General features: G+C 47.5%; 1 protein-coding gene across 7 annotated transcripts in view; it reads right to left on the bottom strand.

Moving 5' to 3' along the window:
• Nucleotides 1-3,835: 3,835 nt before the first annotated feature.
• LOC137341292 (protein HID1) overlaps nucleotides 3,836-20,840 on the bottom strand; it is a 186,191-nt gene continuing 169,186 nt past the window's right edge. For 2 of the 7 annotated variants that reach the window (XM_068004401.1, XM_068004402.1), the window contains 4 exons: nucleotides 16,995-17,078; nucleotides 11,770-11,861; nucleotides 9,565-9,723; nucleotides 3,836-8,061 (listed from right to left, as the gene is read on the bottom strand). In XM_068004401.1, coding sequence (XP_067860502.1) covers nucleotides 7,998-8,061; nucleotides 9,565-9,723; nucleotides 11,770-11,861; nucleotides 16,995-17,078 — 399 coding nt within the window. In that variant the 3' untranslated portion in view covers nucleotides 3,836-7,997. Of the gene's footprint in view, nucleotides 8,062-9,564; nucleotides 9,724-11,769; nucleotides 11,862-16,994; nucleotides 17,079-20,840 lie in introns of those variants that run through there. The other 5 variants (XM_068004403.1, XM_068004404.1, XM_068004407.1 and 2 more) reach the window with 5 other exon arrangements.

Below are 20,840 nucleotides of genomic sequence, written 5' to 3'. Positions count from 1 at the left end.
ATGATGGGTGTTACAGCTAGATATCTGATAAATGTTTTACCGTACAGCCAGAGATCTAACAGTTGTTGGATCCTACAGTTGTAGATCTGACAGATGTTAACTGTACAGCCAGAGACCTATCAGATGTTGGACCCTACGCCAAGAGATCTGACAGATGTTCTAACCTACAGCCAGAAACCTGACAGCTGTTGGACGCTACAGACAAAGATCTGACCGACGTTTGACCATACAGGCAGAGATTCAACAAAGTTTCACTGTACAGTCAGAGATGTGACAGATTTTTGACCGTACAGCCAGAGATCTGGCAGATGTTGGACCCCACATCAAGAAATCTGACAGATGTTCTAACCTACAGCCAGAGATCTGACAGATGTTGGACCTTACAGCCAGAGATCTGACAGATATTCTAACCTATTGCCAGAGATCTGCAGATGTTCAACCTACAGCCAGAGATCTGACAGATGTTGGACCCTACACCCAAAGATCTGACAGATGTTGGTCTCTTCATCAAGAGATCAAACAGATGTTTGACCCTACAGCCTGAGATCTGACAGGTGTTGTTGGCCCTACTACCAGAGACCAGCAGATGGTCAACCTACAGCCAGAGATCTGACAGATGTTGGACTCAACAGCCAGAGATCTGATACTGTTTGACCATGCAGAGAGATCTGACAGATGTTTGACCATACAGTGATCTGACAGACATTTGACTATGCAGCCAGAGATCTGACAGGTGTTGTATCCTACAGCCAGAGATCTAGCAGATGTTGGGCCCTAAGCCAAGAGATCTGACGGATGTTCTAACTGACAGCCAGAGATCTGGCTGATGTTGGAACCTACAGCCAAAGGTCTGACAGGTGTTCGACCATACAGCCAATGATCTGACAGATTTCCCACCCTACAGCCAGAGATCTGACAGGTGTTGGACCTTACAGACAAAGGTGTGACAGATGTTGGACCCTACAGCTAGATATCTGACAGATGTTTGACCATACAGCCAGAGATCTGACAGATATTGGAACCTACCACCAGAGATCTGACTGTTGTTTGACCATCCTGCTGGAGAGCTGACCAAAGTTGGACCTACAGCCAGAGATCTGACAGATGTTGAAACCTACAGTCAGAGACCTGACAGATGTTGGACCCTACAGCCTGAGATCTGACAGATGTTAGATACTACAGGTAAATATCTGATAAATGTTTGACTGTACAGCCAGAGATCTGACAGATACTGGAACCTACAGCCAGAGACCTGACAGATGTTGGACCCTAAAGACTGAGATCTGACAAATGTTAGATACTACAGCTAAATATCTGATAAATGTTTGACTGTACAGCCGGAGATCTGACAGATGCTGGAACCTACTGCCAGAGATCTGATTGTTGTTTGACAATACAGCCAGAGATCTGACAATGTATGATCTTGCAGAGAGGTCTGACAGATGTTTTACCGTACAGCCAGTGATCTGAAAGATGTTGGATCCTACAGCCAGAGATCTGCAAATGTTTGACCATAGAGTGAGATATCTGACAATCTGTGGCCATGCAGATAAATCTGACAAATATTTTACCGTACAGCTAGAGATCTGACAGATATTGGACCATACAGCTAGAGATGTGACAGATGTTGGAACCTACACCAAGAGATCTGACAGATGTTCTACCCCACAGCCAGAAATCTGCCAGATGTTGGACCCTGCAGCCAAAGATCTGACAGATGTTTGACCATACAGGCAAAGATCTGACAATGTTTCGCTGTACAGTCAGGGATCTGACAAATGTTGGATCCTACAGCCAGAATTCTGACGATGTTTGGCCATACAGCCAAATCTGATAGATGTTTGCTGTACAGCCAGAGATCTGACAGACGTTGGAAACTACGCCAAGAGATCTGACAGATGTTCCAACCTGCAGCCAGAGATCTGACATATGTTGGACCCTACAGCCGTAGATCAGATAGATGTTTAACTGTACAGCCAGTGTTCTGTCAGATGTTGGACCCTACGCCAAGATATCTCACAAATGTTCTAACCTACAGCCAGAAATCTGACAGGTGTTGGACCCTACAGCCAGAGATCCGACAGATGTTTGACCATGCAGCCAGAGATCGGAAAGATATTGGACCCTACACCAAGAGATCTGACAAGTATTCTAACCTACAGCCAGAGATCTGACTGATGTTGGACCCCATTGCCAGAGATCTGACAGATGTATGACCGAGCAGGCAGAGACCTGACAGATGTTGGACCCTACATCAATAGATCGGTCAGATATTTGACTGTACACTCAGAGATCCTACAGATATTGGACCCTACGTCTAGAGTTCTGACAGATGTTTGACCTTACAGTCAGGAATCTGATGGATGTTGGATCCTACATGAAAAGATCTGACAGATGTTCCACCCTACAGCCAGATGTTTGACTATACTGCCAGAGAGCTGACCGATGTTGGACCCAAAGCCAGACATATAACAGATGTTGGACCCTACAGCCAAAGATCTGACAGATGTTTGACCGTACAGTTAGGGATCTGACAGTTGTTGGAGCCTACAGCCAGAGTTCTGACATTTGTTTGAAGTTACAGCCAGAGATCAGACAATGTTTGACGGTACAACGAGATCTGATAGATGTTTGACCGTTCAGCCAGACATCGGACAGATATTGGACCCTTGGGGAATAGATCTGACAGATGATTGACCGTACAGCCAGAGATCTGGCAGACATTGGACCATATACCAAGAAATCTGACAGATGTCCTAACCTACAGCCAGAGATCTGACAGATGTTTGACCCTACAGCCTGAGATCTGACAGGTGTTGTTGGCCCCTACTGCCAGGGACCTGCAGATGGACAACCTACAGCCAGAGATCTGACAGATGTTGGACTCAACAGCCAGAGATTTGATAATGTTTGACATGCAGAGAGATCTGACAGGTGTTTGACCATGCAGAGATATCTGACAGAGGTTTGACCATACAGCCAGAGATCTGACAGGTGTTGGATCCTACAGCCAGAGATCTGACAGATGTTTGACCATACAATCAGAGATCTGACAGATGTTGGATCCATCAGCCAGAGATCTGATAGATGTTTTGACCATACAGCCAGAGAGCTGATAGATGTTGGACCCTACAGCAAGTGATCTGACAGATGTTCTCCCCGACAGCCAGAAATCTGACAGATGTTGGATCCTACAGCCAGAGAGCTGACAGATGTTTGACCCTACAGCCAGAGATCTGACAGTTGTTGGACCCTACAGCCAGAGGTCTGACAGATATCTGACCATACAGCCAGAGATCTGTCAGATGCTGGACCCTACACCTTGAAATCTGATAGATGTTCGACCCGACACCCAGTCATTTCATATATTGATTGGGGCAAACACCAACAAAATACGAGAACAGTGCGACCGAGGGTTTGTCTCTCCTCTCCTGTAGGCACTGGCTAATGCTGGATACAGTTCCATAGGTGTCATCAGCCCTTCTCATCCCCTGGTCCCCATCTTTCGTATGGAAACCCACACAGCATCACTCATTGAGATATTCATACGTGTGGATGCAACCCTGTACTCGCCTGATGTCCAAATGTACGAATCTCCCACTGGGGAGTCACTGGATGGCAAACTGAAGTAGGCTTGTCTGAGTGTTCCCCTCCCAAGGCCAGGGACATCTCTGTGACAGGGCACGCTGGAGGTGGAAGCTGGCCTGTACAGCTCAGTGCTACACAGGAGAAGTCCTTTAGAGCAGTGTGGGTGAGTGTGTTAGTAATCGGATTTAATTAAATACAAACTCTCCCCGGGAAAAAAAGAGAACAGGAAAAAGGAAAACCTGGAGCCTTTGGTTCTACCACTCTCTTTGAAGAATTTATTTTTAAAATAATGAGAACAGTGCAAACAATACACGTAAAGACTACAGATATCATCACTTAAGAGACAATATAAATAAGACTTGTGTAACTTGGCAAACAAAAATAGACAAGATAGATAGATACTGGGTCCTTAAAGGGAAAAGTAATTCGATTGTTAAGTAAATTCAAAGTAGTTACCTGCAGAGAATCCTTCCCCTTTAAGATACCTTACATTACAATGACAAAGTACTTACTAAAGTGCTATTACATATCTGTTAACATCAGGTACTGAGCCAGGTAACACAACTGATTCAAACACCATCACACACCACAGAACGGTATGTGGAAAGGGCTCCTGTACAATATAGGACCTGGTGCACTGTGTGCCCCCAAGTAATAACATTTTAAAAACATTTAAAACTTTTTTGTGTTCATTATGGTGAAGGATGTTAGTGTTGGTGAATGGAGTGCTTTTCCATTCCAGAGTCCCATCAAACACTCCCAGGGCAGGTACAGCATGGGTTAGATACAGAGTAAAGCTCCCTCTACACTGTCCCATCAAACACTCCCAGGGCAGGTACAGCACGGGTTAGATACAGAGTAAAGCTCCCTCTACACTGTCCCATCAAACACTCCCAGGGCAGGTACAGCATGTGTTAGATACAGAGTAAAGCTCCCTCTACACTGTCCCATCAAACACTCCCAGGACAGGTACAGCACGGGTTAGATACAGAGTAAAGCTCCCTCTACACTGTCTCATCAAACACTCCCAGGGCAGGTACATCTTAATCTCCTGGTGTAAGAGGATTTTTCTCTACCCTGTGCCTGTATCGCAGCCAGATAGCGAGACTCATGAACCTCACAGTGTAAAGTTCCCCTTTGGAGGTCAATGTTGCTGCTGATCGCCCACTGTGTGCATCACATTCAGTTCAGGCACTGCTAGCCTTTACCCTATTGAGCCAGTCACAGGCAGTTTGAAACTTCCATAACTAGACTGACTGCGGGAGAATGACTTCTTCTCTTCTCTCCTGAAGGTACTGGCAGTTGCTGGTGTTACACTTCCCATCTGTGGCCCAATCGCTGAACATGAATCAGGAGTAATTCCCACCTCCCTACCCCAGGAGGGCTCCCCCAGTTGCTATCAGTTAGCAGCAAGAACTAGTGATCAAACTTAGGACCTTCCTATTGTGTGTGATTCAGCAGAGCAGTGGATTCACCCACTGAGCCATGCGGGGCAATTCCTGGATCAGTATACTGAAAACTAACAATTTCTGATAATCCCTGGCATGTATGAAACAGTGCTCTGGGGATACTGGAAAAAACAATCAGCCTACAGTACATTCAAGGACAGAACTCAATCATTTTCTTTTGGTAATTACATTTTTGAAGTGTCTCAGTTTTTTTAACATTACAGTTAGTGATTACGTGTCATACACAGAGTGACAGGATACAGTAACCAAGGAGCAGTGCTGTCACCAGGTTCTCAGTAATGAGCGAGCGTCTTAATGTTTTGTACTAATTTTAAAGATAATTGGCAAAAGAACCAAGGAGGAGATGAGAAGAATGTTTTTTTTACGCAGCGAGTTGTTATGCGCTGCCTGAAAGGGTGGTGGAAGCAGATTCAATAATAACTTTCAAAATGGAATTGGATAAATACTTGAAAACAAAAAATTTGCAGGGCTATGGGGAAAGAGCAGGGGAGTGGGGCTAATTGAATAACTCTTTCAAAGAGCTGGTACAGGCACAATGGGCCGAATGGCCTCCTTCTGTGCTGTATGATTCTATGATTCACATTCACTTAAACTGTGAAAAACACCCAACAACTTGCCTTTGTTCACAGCCGGTGAATGTAATAAGTCGGCCTTTGCAGAGGACAGAACAGAGTGAGTGGTAATAGGAGGGGTGACTTAATGCTTGGTAGAAAAGATAGGAGAGGTGGAGAGGTTTAGGGAGGGAATTCCAGAGCATAGGGCCGATGCAGCTGAAGGCACGGCCGCCAATGGTGGGGTGATGAAAATCGGGAATTAGCAATTGGAGGAGCGCAGAGATCTTGGAGGGTTGTAGGGCTGGAGGAGGTTACAGAGATAGGGAGGGGCGAGGCCATGGAGGGATTTGAACACAAGGATGAGAATTTCAAAATCGAGGCATTGCCGGACTGGGAGCCAATGTAAGTCAGCGAGCACAGGGGTGATGGGTGAACGGGACTTGGCGCGAGTCAGAATACTGGCAGCAGATCTCAAGTTTACGGAGGGTGGAAGATGGGAGGAGGTCTGGAGAGTGAGACATAAGACAGCTGAAAGACCTAGAACCGAGTGAGGAGTGTGAGGGGCAGAGGGAAACAACAGTGGGCTAGATTTGGAGGACTGCTGGGTACGAGGTGGGCCAAGGTGGGGTGGAGCAAGGCTTCTGAGCCATATCTGAGGGAGCAGCACCGGTGGATACAGCACTGGTGGGTGCAGCGCCGGTAGATAGGCCCACAAATTGCTCAAGAAATAACGCGAGGCTAACAGGGCTCACCTTTATTTCAGGGCATATGGAGGAGCAAGTTCCAGCGAGCGCACATGCGCAGTCAAATCCGGAAATTGCTGTACCATTTGCCCTGCTCGTTTGAAAGTTGTGCGGGAAGGACGGCCTGCTGAATGAATGGACCAGCGGGAAGTTGCTGCGCTGCCCAGCTGGAGATGAACTAATCTCTCCATAAAAAAGGTTACGTTGTTCTTTTAGATCTAAACTAACTATTATAGGAATGGTAAGCATTAATGACTGCCAAACAACCTCTCTGGTGCTGAAAATAAACTTTTAAAAATGTGGAGTCTCATTACTTCCGATTTTAATTGTTGTTTGACATAAAAAGAATTAAAATTTTAATTTTTTACTTATTCTTTCTGTTTCTTTTATCTCTGTCTTTTAATCTTACCTTCTAGTTCGCTTTCTCTAACTGATTTTATAGTGAAATTACTAATCTAACTGACATTTCCTGGTTCTTAGTCTGCGCGGTTTGTCAAGGGTGCTTCAAGCTGATTGGTTGAGGGGACAGAGCGATCCTCTCCCGCTCTCACAGCTCAGAGAAGCCCGGTAAAGACCGCTGGTCTCGTTTAAGGTCAACTTTGACGGAAGTTACCGCTGAAAAGCCCGCGGATAGTTAGTGGGTGAGATTTAAATCTAATGAGCGGCGGGCACTGTTGGTCCACCACTCAGAGCAATTTCCAGCCACTAGCTTCATTGGTGATTTGAGGAGATTAATTAAGGGCCTCCCACAATGTCAAAGTGCACGGGGTTCAGTGTAATTTTCCTGCGGCGTGCTGGCACTAAACTAAAGCAAACCAATGACAGCCCTGTCGTACAAATCGTTTACCGGACTTCAATACCAACCGGTGGGACAAGTGGAGACATTGTGCTGGGGCACAACCCCATGCCCACCGGCCTCCCACGAGCACCTCAACCCCGCAGTCATTCAGTAGCCGTGGACACGGGCAGGAAATGACCATTTTTGACCCGTCCGTTTTAAATGGTTCAACGCTTCCCTTAAAGTAGCAGGAAAGAGGGATGTCGTGAAAACGTGTTAAACGCAAACACGCCATCGTCACCAGCAGGTGTCTCTAGCCTCCGTGTTGAAGGCTTTGTGACCATGGGAGGCATCGCAGCCACTCCCTCTGCTCAGTCAGCATTCACACATGCACTTTCCAGTGGTGGTGTTGGGGTTACTGGAGAGCAATCAGGAGCAGGGACCGGGTCACCCTAGCCCAGGGGAGCTGGTCCGACAGTAGCTGCTGAGATTCAGCTACCTGGGACCTGGGCTCACCGAGAGAGCGGGTGCTGCCTTTACCATCTGAACCATCGGGGGGAGGGGGGAAGCTGTTGCCTTTCGCTCAGTAAAAGTGGTGACAAGACAGCCCAGGAGAGAATCGAGACTAAAGCCTAACACAGGGCAGTGCAGGGAGGAGGGGCTGGCTCGGGCTGGCTGGGTCACTCGGTCAGCGGCAGTGTGGGGCTCTGCGCAGAGTTATGTTGGGCACACGGCTTGCGGTGGGAGCAAGTGTGAACAGTCGATAAGATTTCAGCAAAAGAGGTGCAGAAACCAGCTGTCGGGTTGAGATTTAAAATGGAAAATAAATCTGGCCAATGTGTTTGCTTGTTTCCAGTTTGGTTCTTTACACCCGCTGAATTTCAAAGAGCTTCACGTCTGTGTCATACCAGATGGGTGGGTCAACGTTCCTGTGGAAACAAACAGCAAGATATCAGCGGTCAGTATGAGTTTAATCTGTTCACACTGTACAGTCACAGAAAGGCATCAACAACAACTTGCATTTATATGGCGCCTTTAACGTAGTTAAACATTCCAAGGCGCTTCACAGGAGCGATTATCAAACAAAATTTGACACTGAGTCACATAAGGAGATATTAGGACAGGTGACCATTGGTCACAGAGGTAGGTTTTAAAGAGCCTCTTAAAGGAGGAGCGAGCGGTAGAGAGGCGGAGAGGGTTAGGGAGGGAATTCCAGAACCTGGGGCCTGGGCAGCTGAAGGCCCGGCCGCCAATGGCGGAGCGATTAAAATCGGGGATGCGCAAGAGGCCAGAATTGGAGGAGCGCAGAGATCTCGGGGTGTTGTAGGGCTGGAGGAGGTTATCAGTGATCAGTTTGAGTGTAATTTGTTCACACTGCATAGTCAAACAGAATCACAACAACTTGTGCATATTCCGTGTCTTTAAGGTAGAAAAACATCCCCAAGTGAGTTACAGGAGAAAAATGGACACTGAGGCAAAGGAGATATTAGGACGGGTGACCAAAAGAGGTGGGTTTGAAGGACGGCCTTAAAGGAGGAGAGGGGGAGCGGTTTGAGGGAGGGAGTTCCAGAGCATGGGGGCTAGGCAGCTGAAGGCACGGCCGCCAATGGTGGGGTGAAGCGGGCAGCGGGCGCAAGAGGCTGGAGTCAGAGGAACAGAGCGTTTGGGGAAGGGAATATAGCAATGGGGAAGGTTCCAGAGATAGGGAGGGACGAGGCCACAGGAAAAGCCCACTCCAGTTGAAACAAAACAAAAAGGGGCTGGGGGAAAGAGTGGGGGAATTACTTTCGGTTCTAGTTTCTGCCCCTGGCCCCTCCACAGGTTCTGACTCCTCGCCAGGCATGGATCCTCGGGTGAGGGACATTCTCCATCCAACCAGCATAGGACCATGATTTGGATATTTAAGCAGCCCCATGCTGGAAAAGGTGGGTGGGCTGCTCGCACATTTACAGGCCCACCTGAAAATTGAATCAGGTGGGCTTTGGGGGTCAAGGACAATCCAAGCTGACCTTTCAGTGCAGCACTGAAGGTGGATGTAAAAGATCCCATGGCACTATTCGAAGAAGAGCAGGAGAGTTTCTCCCTCGTGTCCTGGGCCAATATTTATCCTTCAACCAAGATCGCTCAAAAGAAACAGATTATCTGGACATTATCACATTGCTGTTTATGGGATCTTGCTGTGTGCAAATTGGCTGCCGTGATTCCTACATTGTGACAGTGACTACGCTTCAAAAGTACTTCATTGACTGTATAGTGCTTTGGGATGTCCTGAGGTCGTGAAAGGTGCAATATAAATGCTCTTTCCGGGCACCTCCCAGGTTTTGGAGGATGGGATGTATAATTGGGATGTTTTCACTGTACAGGTGGACACAGTATGAAAGCTCCACACCATTACACCTGAGAACACAACAAAGAGGCAAAGAACTGCTCACCTCAGGTAAATGACGCCCCACATGTACGTCCGGAACCACATGGCAGTGCCAGAGTTGGCCTGGTACTTGCGAATGAGGATTGGATGTGGCACAGGGAGTAATCCCACCAGGGTGCCATGCTGCAGGAACTTCAGGATCTCCGACTCATCTGTCAAACCTCTGCATTCAAACAGAAACACGCAGGGCCCAGTTTAGAATTTGTTTTCAGACTTTTATGCAAGCGATGCCCCTCCCCCCCAACCTTGGCATTTCTGCCCCACCTCTCTCATACCTCGGCAGTCCCCCGGGTGGTGACATTGCTACACCCAAGCCCTGTTTCTCACACATGGGTATTGGCAGACTATTTAACTCTGGAGGGCATCACAGCTGACGCCCAATCCTGTCTGCACCTGATAACCACACATGGAATTTTCATCACAATACAATGATCAGGAACGGCAACCTGGACGAACTTTGTCCCTTCCCAGTCCAAGGGCGCTGAGCATCACTGCAGTACCATTGTTTTTTATTCACTCATGGGATGTGTGCGTCGCTGGCGAGGCCGGCATTTATTGCCCATCCCTAATTGCCCTTGAGAAGGTGGTGGTGAGCCGCCTTCTTGAACTGCTGCAGTCCGTGTGGTGACGGTTCTCCCACAGTGCTGTTAGGAAGGGAGTTCCAGGATTTTGACCCAGCGACAATGAAGGAACGTCGATATATTTCCAAGTCGGGATGGTGTGTGACTTGGAGGGGAACGTGCAGGTGGTGTTGTTCCCATGTGCCTGCTGCTCTTGTCCTTCTAGGTGGTAGAGGTCGCGGGTTTGGGAGATGCTGTCGAAGAAGCCTTGGCGAGTTGCTGCAGTGCATCTTGTAGACGGTACACACTGCAGCCACAGTGCGCCAGTAGTGGAGGGAGTGAATGTTACTAATCCTTGACAATGTGAAGGAGTTGGTAACATCAGTAGAGATACAATCAGGAACAGGGTGCTGGGGGAGAGGGGTTACTGAGTGACAGTGTGAGGGAGTTGGATTAACATCAGTAACAATAATTTTCTACTACAGTGCTGAATTGATAATATTGAACTAGCGGTGTACAAACCTCATCTTGAGTTCCTGCCAAAAATTTCTTACGCTCAATCGAAACAAAAATATCCCGTGTAAAAATAAACAGAGATATAAAAACAGATTGGTGTACAGGTTAATCATAATTCACTGTAATGGATGAATTTTTTTGAAACACAAATCATGATGTAAAATTCCCTTTTAAAGGAGAAGGGTGGATTTGGTCTCCTTTTCCATATAACCATCCCTTTAAAAGCCTCAGTGCCTTTAATAGATGCAATGGGAAATATTTTTCCTGATAAAAATGATCTTTTGTCAGGAGTAGATCCATGGTGGCACCTGTTAAATGTATGTTTTATTGTATTTAATTCTCGCCCCTCCTGTCCTGAAACTGCCGAGTCCTGCTGGGATTTAGGCCGATGGACGGTCGGCCCTCCAGTACCTCGCCCAGGTGTTCGTCCATCTGGTGTGAGTCCACACAGTGCAGAGGTGTAGACAAGGAATGAGCTTGGCTCGTCGGGCATGGGAGGCGTCACACCCGGCTCAGCCCTCACTCAGTGTGATGTATAAGCACTTTCCTGCAGGGGATTAAATGGGGATCAGGAGCAGGTACCCCTCCCCACCCCGTCAGACATTTACACCGTCTAGACCGGGTTTGGGGGTGGTGGGGTGCTGAGACCAGTTGTAGCACCCAGACCACTGAGGCGAGCTCCCTCTGCGTAGATCAAGAACCGAATCTGGGAACCTGACGGTTTTATGGCTCGGTCTGAAGCTGCCTCAGCCATCGGGCTATCAGCAACACCACCATTTAATCTGGTCCTCTAACACACTAAAGTCCCGCTGACAGTCGGACACCCCGGCTGCTAGTTTTCCGGCATTTCACCAGCTGATTGCCGCGCTGTTACCGGGGGAAAGTCTCGCCCCTCCTTCTCCATGACAAGAGCCATCACCAGGGCAACACCAAATTAAATGGCAGCGTCCAGATATCTGCTCCTGAAGTCAAAATTCATTTTGATAAGAGAAAAGATTTAGAATTGTTTTATTGAGGACTAACAATTAGGGACATTTATTCTGTGATCTCCCCTTCAGTGATTCTCTCATTGTAGCTCCAAGGAGTGAGAAAAGCCCGTCCTGCAGCCGACTATTGTTAGTGCACGTGCTTACTTGTCGATGCAGATCTTCTCCACTTGTGGGACCAGAACCTGCAACAGGCGCATGATAGTTTGTAGGGGGAGTTTTGATTTCCATGATATCACCTGCAGGTCAAATGTCACACACAGTGAGGGCAGGGTTAGTACCATGCAAGGGCAGACGTGCACAGACAATTAAATAACACAGCAAACCAGGGAGCGCAGTCCCCCGTGATCAGGTTAAACTCCGGGGAGGGTCAGTCGACAAACATCAACAACAAAGCCAAAGCTACCGGGGGTTGTTAGAAACTAACAGCTGGTGACTCAGCAGTTCACGGGGTCACACTCTGACACTTCACCTCTACGACCTTTGCTCACACCCAGCCCAGTTTGGGGAGTGTCAATTCAGCTGGTGGTGGGTGAGGCTCCTTAGCACAAAGCTGCCCTAATTCAACATGAAATTTACAGTCTCACGTACAATGAAACTCCCTCTACTCTTCCCCAACCACATGCCTCAGCCCCAACCGTAGACAGGTGATGTCCAATAGGGAATCCAGATGAGGATAATTGGGAATCCAGATGTGGAAAATTTGGAATCCAGATTTGGAGAAGTTGGGGTCCAGATGTGACATATTGCATTTCTGATTAGTAAATAAAAACTGAGTAACAGACCCTGTCAATGGGCATGTGATCCCAATACTCATATTTACATGGTATGTATGTGAACTTTAACCTTTTTGTGTGTTTGTTGGTAAAACAGTAAAATGAAAAGCAGTGTGTGCGCGTGCTTTCGATTATTTTGAGTGCTTTATGTTATAAATTGGATAGCCCGGTGGTGAGGAATAGTTTACTAGAGCCTAGTCTTCAGTTGCTTCCAAGCCTTTATTCACAGAGCCCCACATTACACCCACCCCACGCCCTAGATCAGCTCTCTTATAAATGGATACAAGAGTTCCCAATTGATATGCACCACCTGAATACAATTAACATTAATTGATATAAATCACACGGTTACAATTAACACTTTACTCCCTTGGTCACTGAATGGTGAATATACCCATGTGAAGTACGTATAGTGTGTGTGTAAGACATTTTTGACTAAAATTACTGCATGTGGCTAAGGCAGTGTCACTGTAGTCACACCTGTGGCTAGTCAGCAATTTCTACTGGACACTGAGTTAAAAGATCAGCCCCCACAACACCAGGCCAACATTTTCCCATTTCCTGCATCAGGCAGGCACTCTGAGACTACCAATCAGTGCTGAATCCAGGGGCAGTTTCAGCATGCAGACTTGAGCCCACTGGGAGCTGGGCTGACATCCCTCCGACTCATCTTACACAGAGCAGGAGAGAGCAGCGATCCATCCCATCACCCTGTGCTGAGCTCAAACAAGATCCCAGCAGTGAAGCCCAGTCGAATCTGCCATGCCACCCACCTCCAACTCATGCTGAATATCAAAACTAACAAACTCTAGGCAATCACAAACCATTTCTGCGTTTATAAAATCGCAAGAACGTTGTTACGCTGCAGTGAGTAAAGTCGGCAAACGGTGAGTGAGAGAGTGCAGCATTCTGGGCTGTGTGGCAGCAAACGGCATCAGCACACCCACGTACTGCTTCACAGAGCGATGGGACACAGGCCCCAGGGGAGGTCGTCAGTAGGCAGCTGGACTCAGGAACGGAAAGTTAAGGAATGCAGTGTCACCCTGTGTTGCAGGAATGGTGGGTTGGGGGGGGTTATTAAAATACTACCCTCCCACTATTTTGCACATTCTGATAGGGTAAATAAGGAGAAACTGTTTCCACTGGCAGGAGGGTCGGTAACCAGAGGGCACAGATTGAAGATAATCGGCAAAAGAACCAGAGGGGAGATGAGGAGAATTTTTTTTGCAGCGATTTGTTATGATCTGCGCGTTTGATGTAGTCTACATGGATTTTAGCAAGGCTTTTGACAAGGTCCCACATGGCAGACTGGTCAGAAAAGTAAAAGCCCATGGGATCCAAGGGAAAGTGGCAAATTGGATCCAAAATTGGCTCAGTGGCAGGAAGCAAAGGGTAATGGTCGACGGGTGTTTTTGTGACTGGAAGGCTGTTTCCAGTGGGGTCCCGCAGGGCTCAGTACGAGGTCCCTTGCTTTTTGTGATATATATCAATGATTTAGACTTAAATGTAGGGGGCATGATTAAGAATTTGCAGATGATTCAAAAATTGGCCGTGTGGTTGATAGTGAGGAGGAAAGCTGTAGTCTGCAGGAAGATATCAATGGACTGGTCAGGTGGGCAGAAAAGTGGCAAATGGAATTCAATCTGGAGAAGTGTGAGGTAATGCATTTGGGGAGAGCAAACAAGGCAAGGGAATACACAATAAATGGGAGGATACTGAGAGGTGTAGAGGAACAGAGGGACCTTGGAGTGCATGTCCACAGATCCTTGAACGTAGCAGGACAGGTAGATAAGGTGGTTAAGAAGACATATAGGATACTTTCCTTTTTTAGCCAAGGCACAGAATATAAGAGCAGGGAGGTTATGCTAGAACTGTATAAAACACTAGTTAGGCCACAGTTAGAGTACTGTGTACAGTTCTGGTCATCGCATTACAGGAAAGATGTGATTGCACTAGAGAGGGTACAGAGGAGATTTAAGAGGTTGTTGCCAGGATTTGGAGAATTTTAGCTATGAGGAAAGATTGGATAGGCTGGGGTTGTTTTCTTTGGAACAGAGGAGGCTGAGGGGAGATTTAATTGAGGTGCACAAAATTATGAGGGGCCTGGATAGAGTGGATAGGAAGGACCTATTTCCCTTAGCAGAGAGGTCAATAACCAGGGGGCATAGATTTAAAGTGTTGAAGGATTAGAGGGGAATTGAGGAGAATTTTTTCACCCAGAGGGTGGAGGGGGTCTGGAACTCACTGCCTGAAAGGGGGTAGAGGAAGAAACCCTCATCGCATTTAAAGGATACTTGGATGTGCACCTGAAGTGCCATAACCTACAGGGCTACGGACAAAGAGCTGGAAAATGGGATTAGGCTGGATAGCTCTTTTTCGGCCAGCACAGACACGATGGGTGAAATGGCCTCCTTCTGTGCCCGAAATTTCTGTGATTCTATGATTCTGGAATGCGCTGCCTGAAAGGGCGGTGGAAGCAGATTCAATAATAACTTTCAAAAGGGAATTGCATAAATACTTGAAAAGGAAACATTTGTAGGGCTATGGGGTAAGAGTGGGGGAATGTGACTAATTGGGTAGTTCTTTCAAAGAGCCGGTTCAGGCGCGACGGGCCGAATGGCCTCCTTCAGTGCTGCGAGATTCTATTCTGTGGAACTACAACCCGTGGGAGCACGCACTGGCACGGCAGTTTGTACTCTGGGGCCCACACGCTTTTACTGATTGGCACTTAGAGGGCATGGTAAGGTGGGAAGGTGGGGGTTGTGCGATATGGTGAGGTGGGGGTGTGGGATATGGTGAGGTGGGGGTGTGGGATATGGTGAGGTGGGGGTGTGGGATATGGTGAGGTGGGGGTGTGGGATATGGTGAGGTGGTGGTGTGGGATATGGTGAGGTGGGGGTGTGGGATATGGTGAGGTGGTGGTGTGGGATATGGTGAGGTGGGGGTGTGCGATATGGTGAGGTGGGGGTGTGGGATATGGTGAGGTGGGGGTGTGCGATATGGTGAGGTGGGGGTGTGGGATATGGTGAGGTGGGGGTGTGGGATATGGTGAGGTGGGGGTGTGGGATACGGTGAGGTGGTGGTGATCACTGAATATTGGATAGGCTTGTTGAGCCCAATTGCCTTTTCTCGTCTCTAGAAGTTCCTTTCTTCCCTTTGGTGGTCAGACATTCCTGCCAAAGGTATGATGTTGCAACAAATAACACAAACAACCCCCAGCGATACATAAAGCAAGTAAATTATGAACAAACAACATTCTGTTAGGAGAATATCACTTGCTGGCTAAAAGCCCACAGGACACCTGTTAAAGGGAACATTAAAGAAACTAGGCACATGCAAACTACAAGTTTAAACAGGTTAAAGCTGGCCACATTTGCACTTGAAGCTTTGCTCTCTGTTCTTAGCCTTCCGTTTCCCAGTGCTTCTCCTCCCCTCTCCTGCAGGCTCTGACTCTTGCTGGGAAACAGTTGCACAGTCTCGATAGCTCCCCCGTGCTCAGTCTTCATGTTGTGAGCCTGGATGGTGAGTATTGGTAGACTATTTCTCGGTGGGAGCATCGCAGTTGATTGTGACCCCATTCTCACGAGGTGCCGACACAGGTGCAGGGGTCACTGGGTAGTGTTCAGGAGCAGGAACCCTGACTGAATTTTGTGGTTGAGGTCCGTTAACTGAGCAGAGGCTGAGGATCAAACCTGGGACCTTCCTGGTCCGTGTGACTCGGCTACTCACTGGATGAACTTCCTCAGTCATTGGGTAGCGCGCAACTTTTTCTACCTTCCTCCCCTTCCATCTCTTCCCTTCAACTCCGCTCCATTGTTGGTTGGGAGGCCACTAAAGACCACCCCACTGGAGCCCCCATAAGCACCGTCAATGCTGACTATTGAGCAACTGTTTCACATGATGTAGGATGTAGGATGGGGAAGAGCCGAATGCAGCAGAATCACCGGGCCCTCCCTAAAGTGGGTGGAGTGAACGTTTAGTGAAAGAGCATGAACCGTGTGTAGTACTGAGCGACAGAGCACCAGGAAGTCCCAGGTTCAATCTCAGGCTTGTGCTGAAATGGATGATTACAGCTGGGGAAGCAATTGGGAATTCTACAGTTGGCCTCAGTACCCCTGGGCTAGTGAGGGGGGAAGTCAGTCAGGGTTCCTGCTCCTTCCTGATTGTTATTCAGTGACTCCTTGAAAATGTGGCTGTATGCATATTGGATGAGGACAGGACTACGACTTCCCTGAGACATTCCCTCATGGTTAAATAGTCTAATGGCAGAACTCGGCAAAGAGTCCACTGACTACTCACCCAATCAGGGCTTAGTGTCGATTGACTACTCACCCAATCAGGGCTTAGTGTCGATTGACTACTCACCCAATCAGGGCTTAGTGTCGATTGACTACTCACCCAATCAGGGCTTAGCGTCGATTGACTACTCACCCAATCAGGGCTTAGTGTCGATTGACTACTCACCCAATCAGGGCTTAGCGTCGATTGACTACTCACCCAATCAGGGCTTAGTGTCGATTGACTACTCACCCAATCAGGGCTTAGTGTCGATTGACTACTCACCCAATCAGGGCTTAATGTCAACTCTCTACTCACCCAATCAGGGCTTGGTGTCCACTGAGTACCTGATGACAGGCTGGACGGCTTCCTCCTTCTCTCTGGGTTTCGTGGAATGGCCTCCTGCACAGGAATAAAAGATGGAATAAGATACCCAAAAGAACAAGACCAGAACAGTCAGATTAAGACCATCCCTGCAGTAAAAGGTTTCACTTAAAGTCGAAATGTTTTCTAGAAAAGCAAGATTTTCATTCTCTTATGAATTGTTTTCACAGCAAAAATGGATTGGTGTTCCAGACCTTTTAAGTCATTAACTGAACCAATGAGGTGTGAGCAAATCCAGCCTCTAAAATTTACTCAGCTCTCTCTTCCTACAGTCACCAGGGTTTGCTCATCCCCAATACCTTGAGCTAGCTGGGCCAAGTGAATAGCTGAGCTAAACAGACCAGAAAGGACCTGGGCTGGGCCATTGTATTGGTTGCAATGTATATCCTGAAGAGGTGATGTGGAGATGCCGGTGATGGACTGGGGTTAACAATTGGTAAACAATTTTACAACACCAAGTTATAGTCCAACGATTTTATTTAAAAATAAAATCGTTGGACTATAACTTGGTGTTGTAAAATTGTTTACAATTATCCTGAAGAGGGCACAGAGCCCTAGTGGGTACATTGTCACAATTATTAATCCAACTGTCGGGCATATTTGCTGGGTGGTCACTGGGACTTGCCCAGGGTGCCATTCTTTACAAGTAATTCAAGACAATGAGTGTCGGCTGATAATTTGCCAATGGGCAACATCGCAATTAAACACGACCCTGTCCCCACCCAACACTTGCATGAGCTCTATCCATCAGGGGCCACCCGATAATGGTCAGAAGCAGGAACCCTGGTGGATTTTACTCCTCCCTGGCTCTAGGGGCAGCTATGTAAAGGAGACCCATGACACGGCTGTTCGAGTGCTGCCATCAACTCAACTATAAATAATTGGGTGAATAACGAGTGACTGCGCTCTCATCTTGCAGTATCTGTAGTCATCAGCATAAGAGAAGTTGGACTTGTTCCCACCAGTACTGTATCCCAGTGTTATACAGTGACAGACCTGTTCCCACCAGTACTGTATCCCAGTGTTATACAGTGACAGACCTGTTCCCACCAGTACTGTACCCCAGTGTTATACAGTGACAGACGTGTACCCACCACTACTGTACCCCAGTGTTATACAGTGACAGACCTGTACCCACCAGTACTGTACCCCAGTGTTATACAGTGACAGACCTGTACCCACCAGTACTGTACCCCAGTGTTATACAGTGACAGACCTGTACCCACCAGTACTGTATCCCAGTGTTATACAGTGACAGACCTGTTCCCACCAGTACTGTACCCCAGTGTTATACAGTGACAGACCTGTACCCACCAGTACTGTACCCCAGTCTTATACAGTGACAGACCTGTACCCACCAGTACTGTACCCCAGTGTTATACAGTGACAGACCTGTACCCACCTGTACTGTACCCCAGTGTTATATAGTGACAGACCTGTACCCACCAGTACTGCACCCCAGTATTATACAATGACAGACCTGTACCCACCAGTACTGTACCCGTGTTATACAGTGACAGACCTGTACCCACCAGTACTGTATCACAGTGTTATACAGTGACAGACCTGTACCCACCAGTACTGAACCCCAGTGTTATACAGTGACAGACCTGTACCCACCAGTACTGAACCCCAGTGTTATACAGTGACAGACCTGTACCCACCAGTACTGGGCCCCAGTGTTATACAGTGACAGACCTGTACCCACCAGTACTGAACCCCAGTGTTATACAGTGACAGACCTGTACCCACCAGTACTGTACCCCAGTGTTATACAGTGACAGACCTGTACCCACCAGTACTGGGCCCCAGTGTTATACAGTGACAGACCTGTACCCACCAGTACTGTACCCCAGTATTATACAGTGACAGACCTGTACCCACCAGTACTGTACCCTTTTTTTTTACAGCTTAAACCACGCCATTTAGACACAACCCAAGTTTGGACGGTCTGAATCTCTAATCATATGGCTTGTTGTGTTCACAGTTCAAGTGGATTGAGCCGGATAATTTTATTAATGCTTATTCCTGGTGTGTCCTGATTTCCCAGTCTGCACTCTCGGCAGGTGGAGATCAGCACCGGGACTGCACATACTTAAAACTTTACCCCAGTATGAAAATTTGACACTTCACTGATCTCTGAGCGAGGACACTGACAAGGGTGCAGAATCTACCTCTCCTTTACACCAGCTGATTTATTGCAGCTTATGGGCTGCCTGGGATTCACATTGATAATTAAACAACTTTCTCATTGTAAATCTTTCTCCAAGTTTCTATTTTGATGTCTCCTAACTCTTGTATGAAATGAGGGAAGTGGCAGTGTCATTTGTGTGAGTCCGCAGATTAGTGATGATGGGGATGGCCAATCACGTCACACCACAGTTTGACTATCTCACAATTGACTGGTACTGGGTTTTAAAACGTTCCTTCTGAACTGTGCACACACTCAGGGGAATCCCAACACCAATCCGACACCCCAATAAAAAGAACAACATTTCAAGACTAATCAGGATATAGATTCTATGTAAAGAGTACAAGCTGCTCAGTGAATACAGAGGGTTAAATTATGAGGACAGGTTGCTTGTGTTCCCTCGAGTTTAGAAGATTGAGGGGAGATCTGATCGAGATGTTTAAAATTTTAAAATGATTCGACAGGGTAAATACAGAGAAACTGGAGGAATCGAGAACAAGGGGACATAATCTTAAAATTAGAGCTAGGCCGTTCAGGAGGGAAATCAGGAGGCATTTTGTCACACACTGAGTAGTGAAAATCTGGAACTCTCTCCCCAAAAGGCTGTGGATTGGGGAGGGGGGGCGTCAATTGGAGCTTTCAAGACTGAGATCGACAGATTTTTGTTCGGTTATCGAGTGATATGGAGCAAAGGCGGGTAAATGGAGTTGAGGTACGGATCAGCCATGATCTGATAGAATGGTGGAACAGGCTCGAGGGGCTGAATGTGTTTGGTGGAGGGGTCCCTGTTAATTTTCATTTTAAATCACCACTCAGATGTGAGAGGCTATGTTCCATGTTCACGCTGACCCATTTCCTCTTACGATTATTCAGGGATCGGGCCCCATTCTCCATGTCGTGCAATCACAATCTGGACCCTTTGGATTGTGTTTTGGACTGGGTAGAAGATATCCCAGTTCAGCACTCTCTCCACACTGCAGGACTAGTCCCACTGACCTCTTACAGCAGTCAATAATCCAATATTGGTCTGTAGGCAATACACAATGGAACTCGTCCCCAGCCCAGTTACATATACAACCGGTTGCTGGAATTAGTCCAATACAGTGCGTGGGCAGCACTGAGACTTTTAAATTGTTAACACACATTCAGCAGCGAGAGCATAGAACACCCGTCACCCCCAGCACACGGAGGGCCCGTCCTGTGCCTCACACCCAGCCCTCCAAAGATCCCAAGAGTTTCTGTCGGAGGCAGACCTCCTCCCTACTGACCCTTCATGAGCTCATGGCTCTCATCTGGATCTCTCACACTGACAATATAAAAACACTGACAGGCTCACCGTGATCTCTGGCACTCACCGGTGACCAACGAATCGTAGGGAATCCTCTTTCTCAGCACAGGCCTGGCAGCAGAGTGGAGAATAACGGATTTTGGAATTTGGTGCGAGAATGTTTTAAAGACCCGCATAATAAGTACGAAATACCCAGAGACTTGAGCCCATAATCCAGGCTGACATTCCTGTGCAGTACTGAGGGGGGGGCTGCATTGTTGTAGGTGCCATCTTTCAGATGGGGCGTTAAACCGAGGCCCCG

The sequence above is a fragment of the Heptranchias perlo genome, chromosome 23 (assembly GCF_035084215.1).
Source record: "Heptranchias perlo isolate sHepPer1 chromosome 23, sHepPer1.hap1, whole genome shotgun sequence".
NCBI classification, from domain to species: domain Eukaryota; kingdom Metazoa; phylum Chordata; class Chondrichthyes; order Hexanchiformes; family Hexanchidae; genus Heptranchias; species Heptranchias perlo.
The sequence above is the reverse complement of the archived record's forward strand: the minus strand, read 5'-3'. Positions and strand labels throughout refer to the sequence as shown.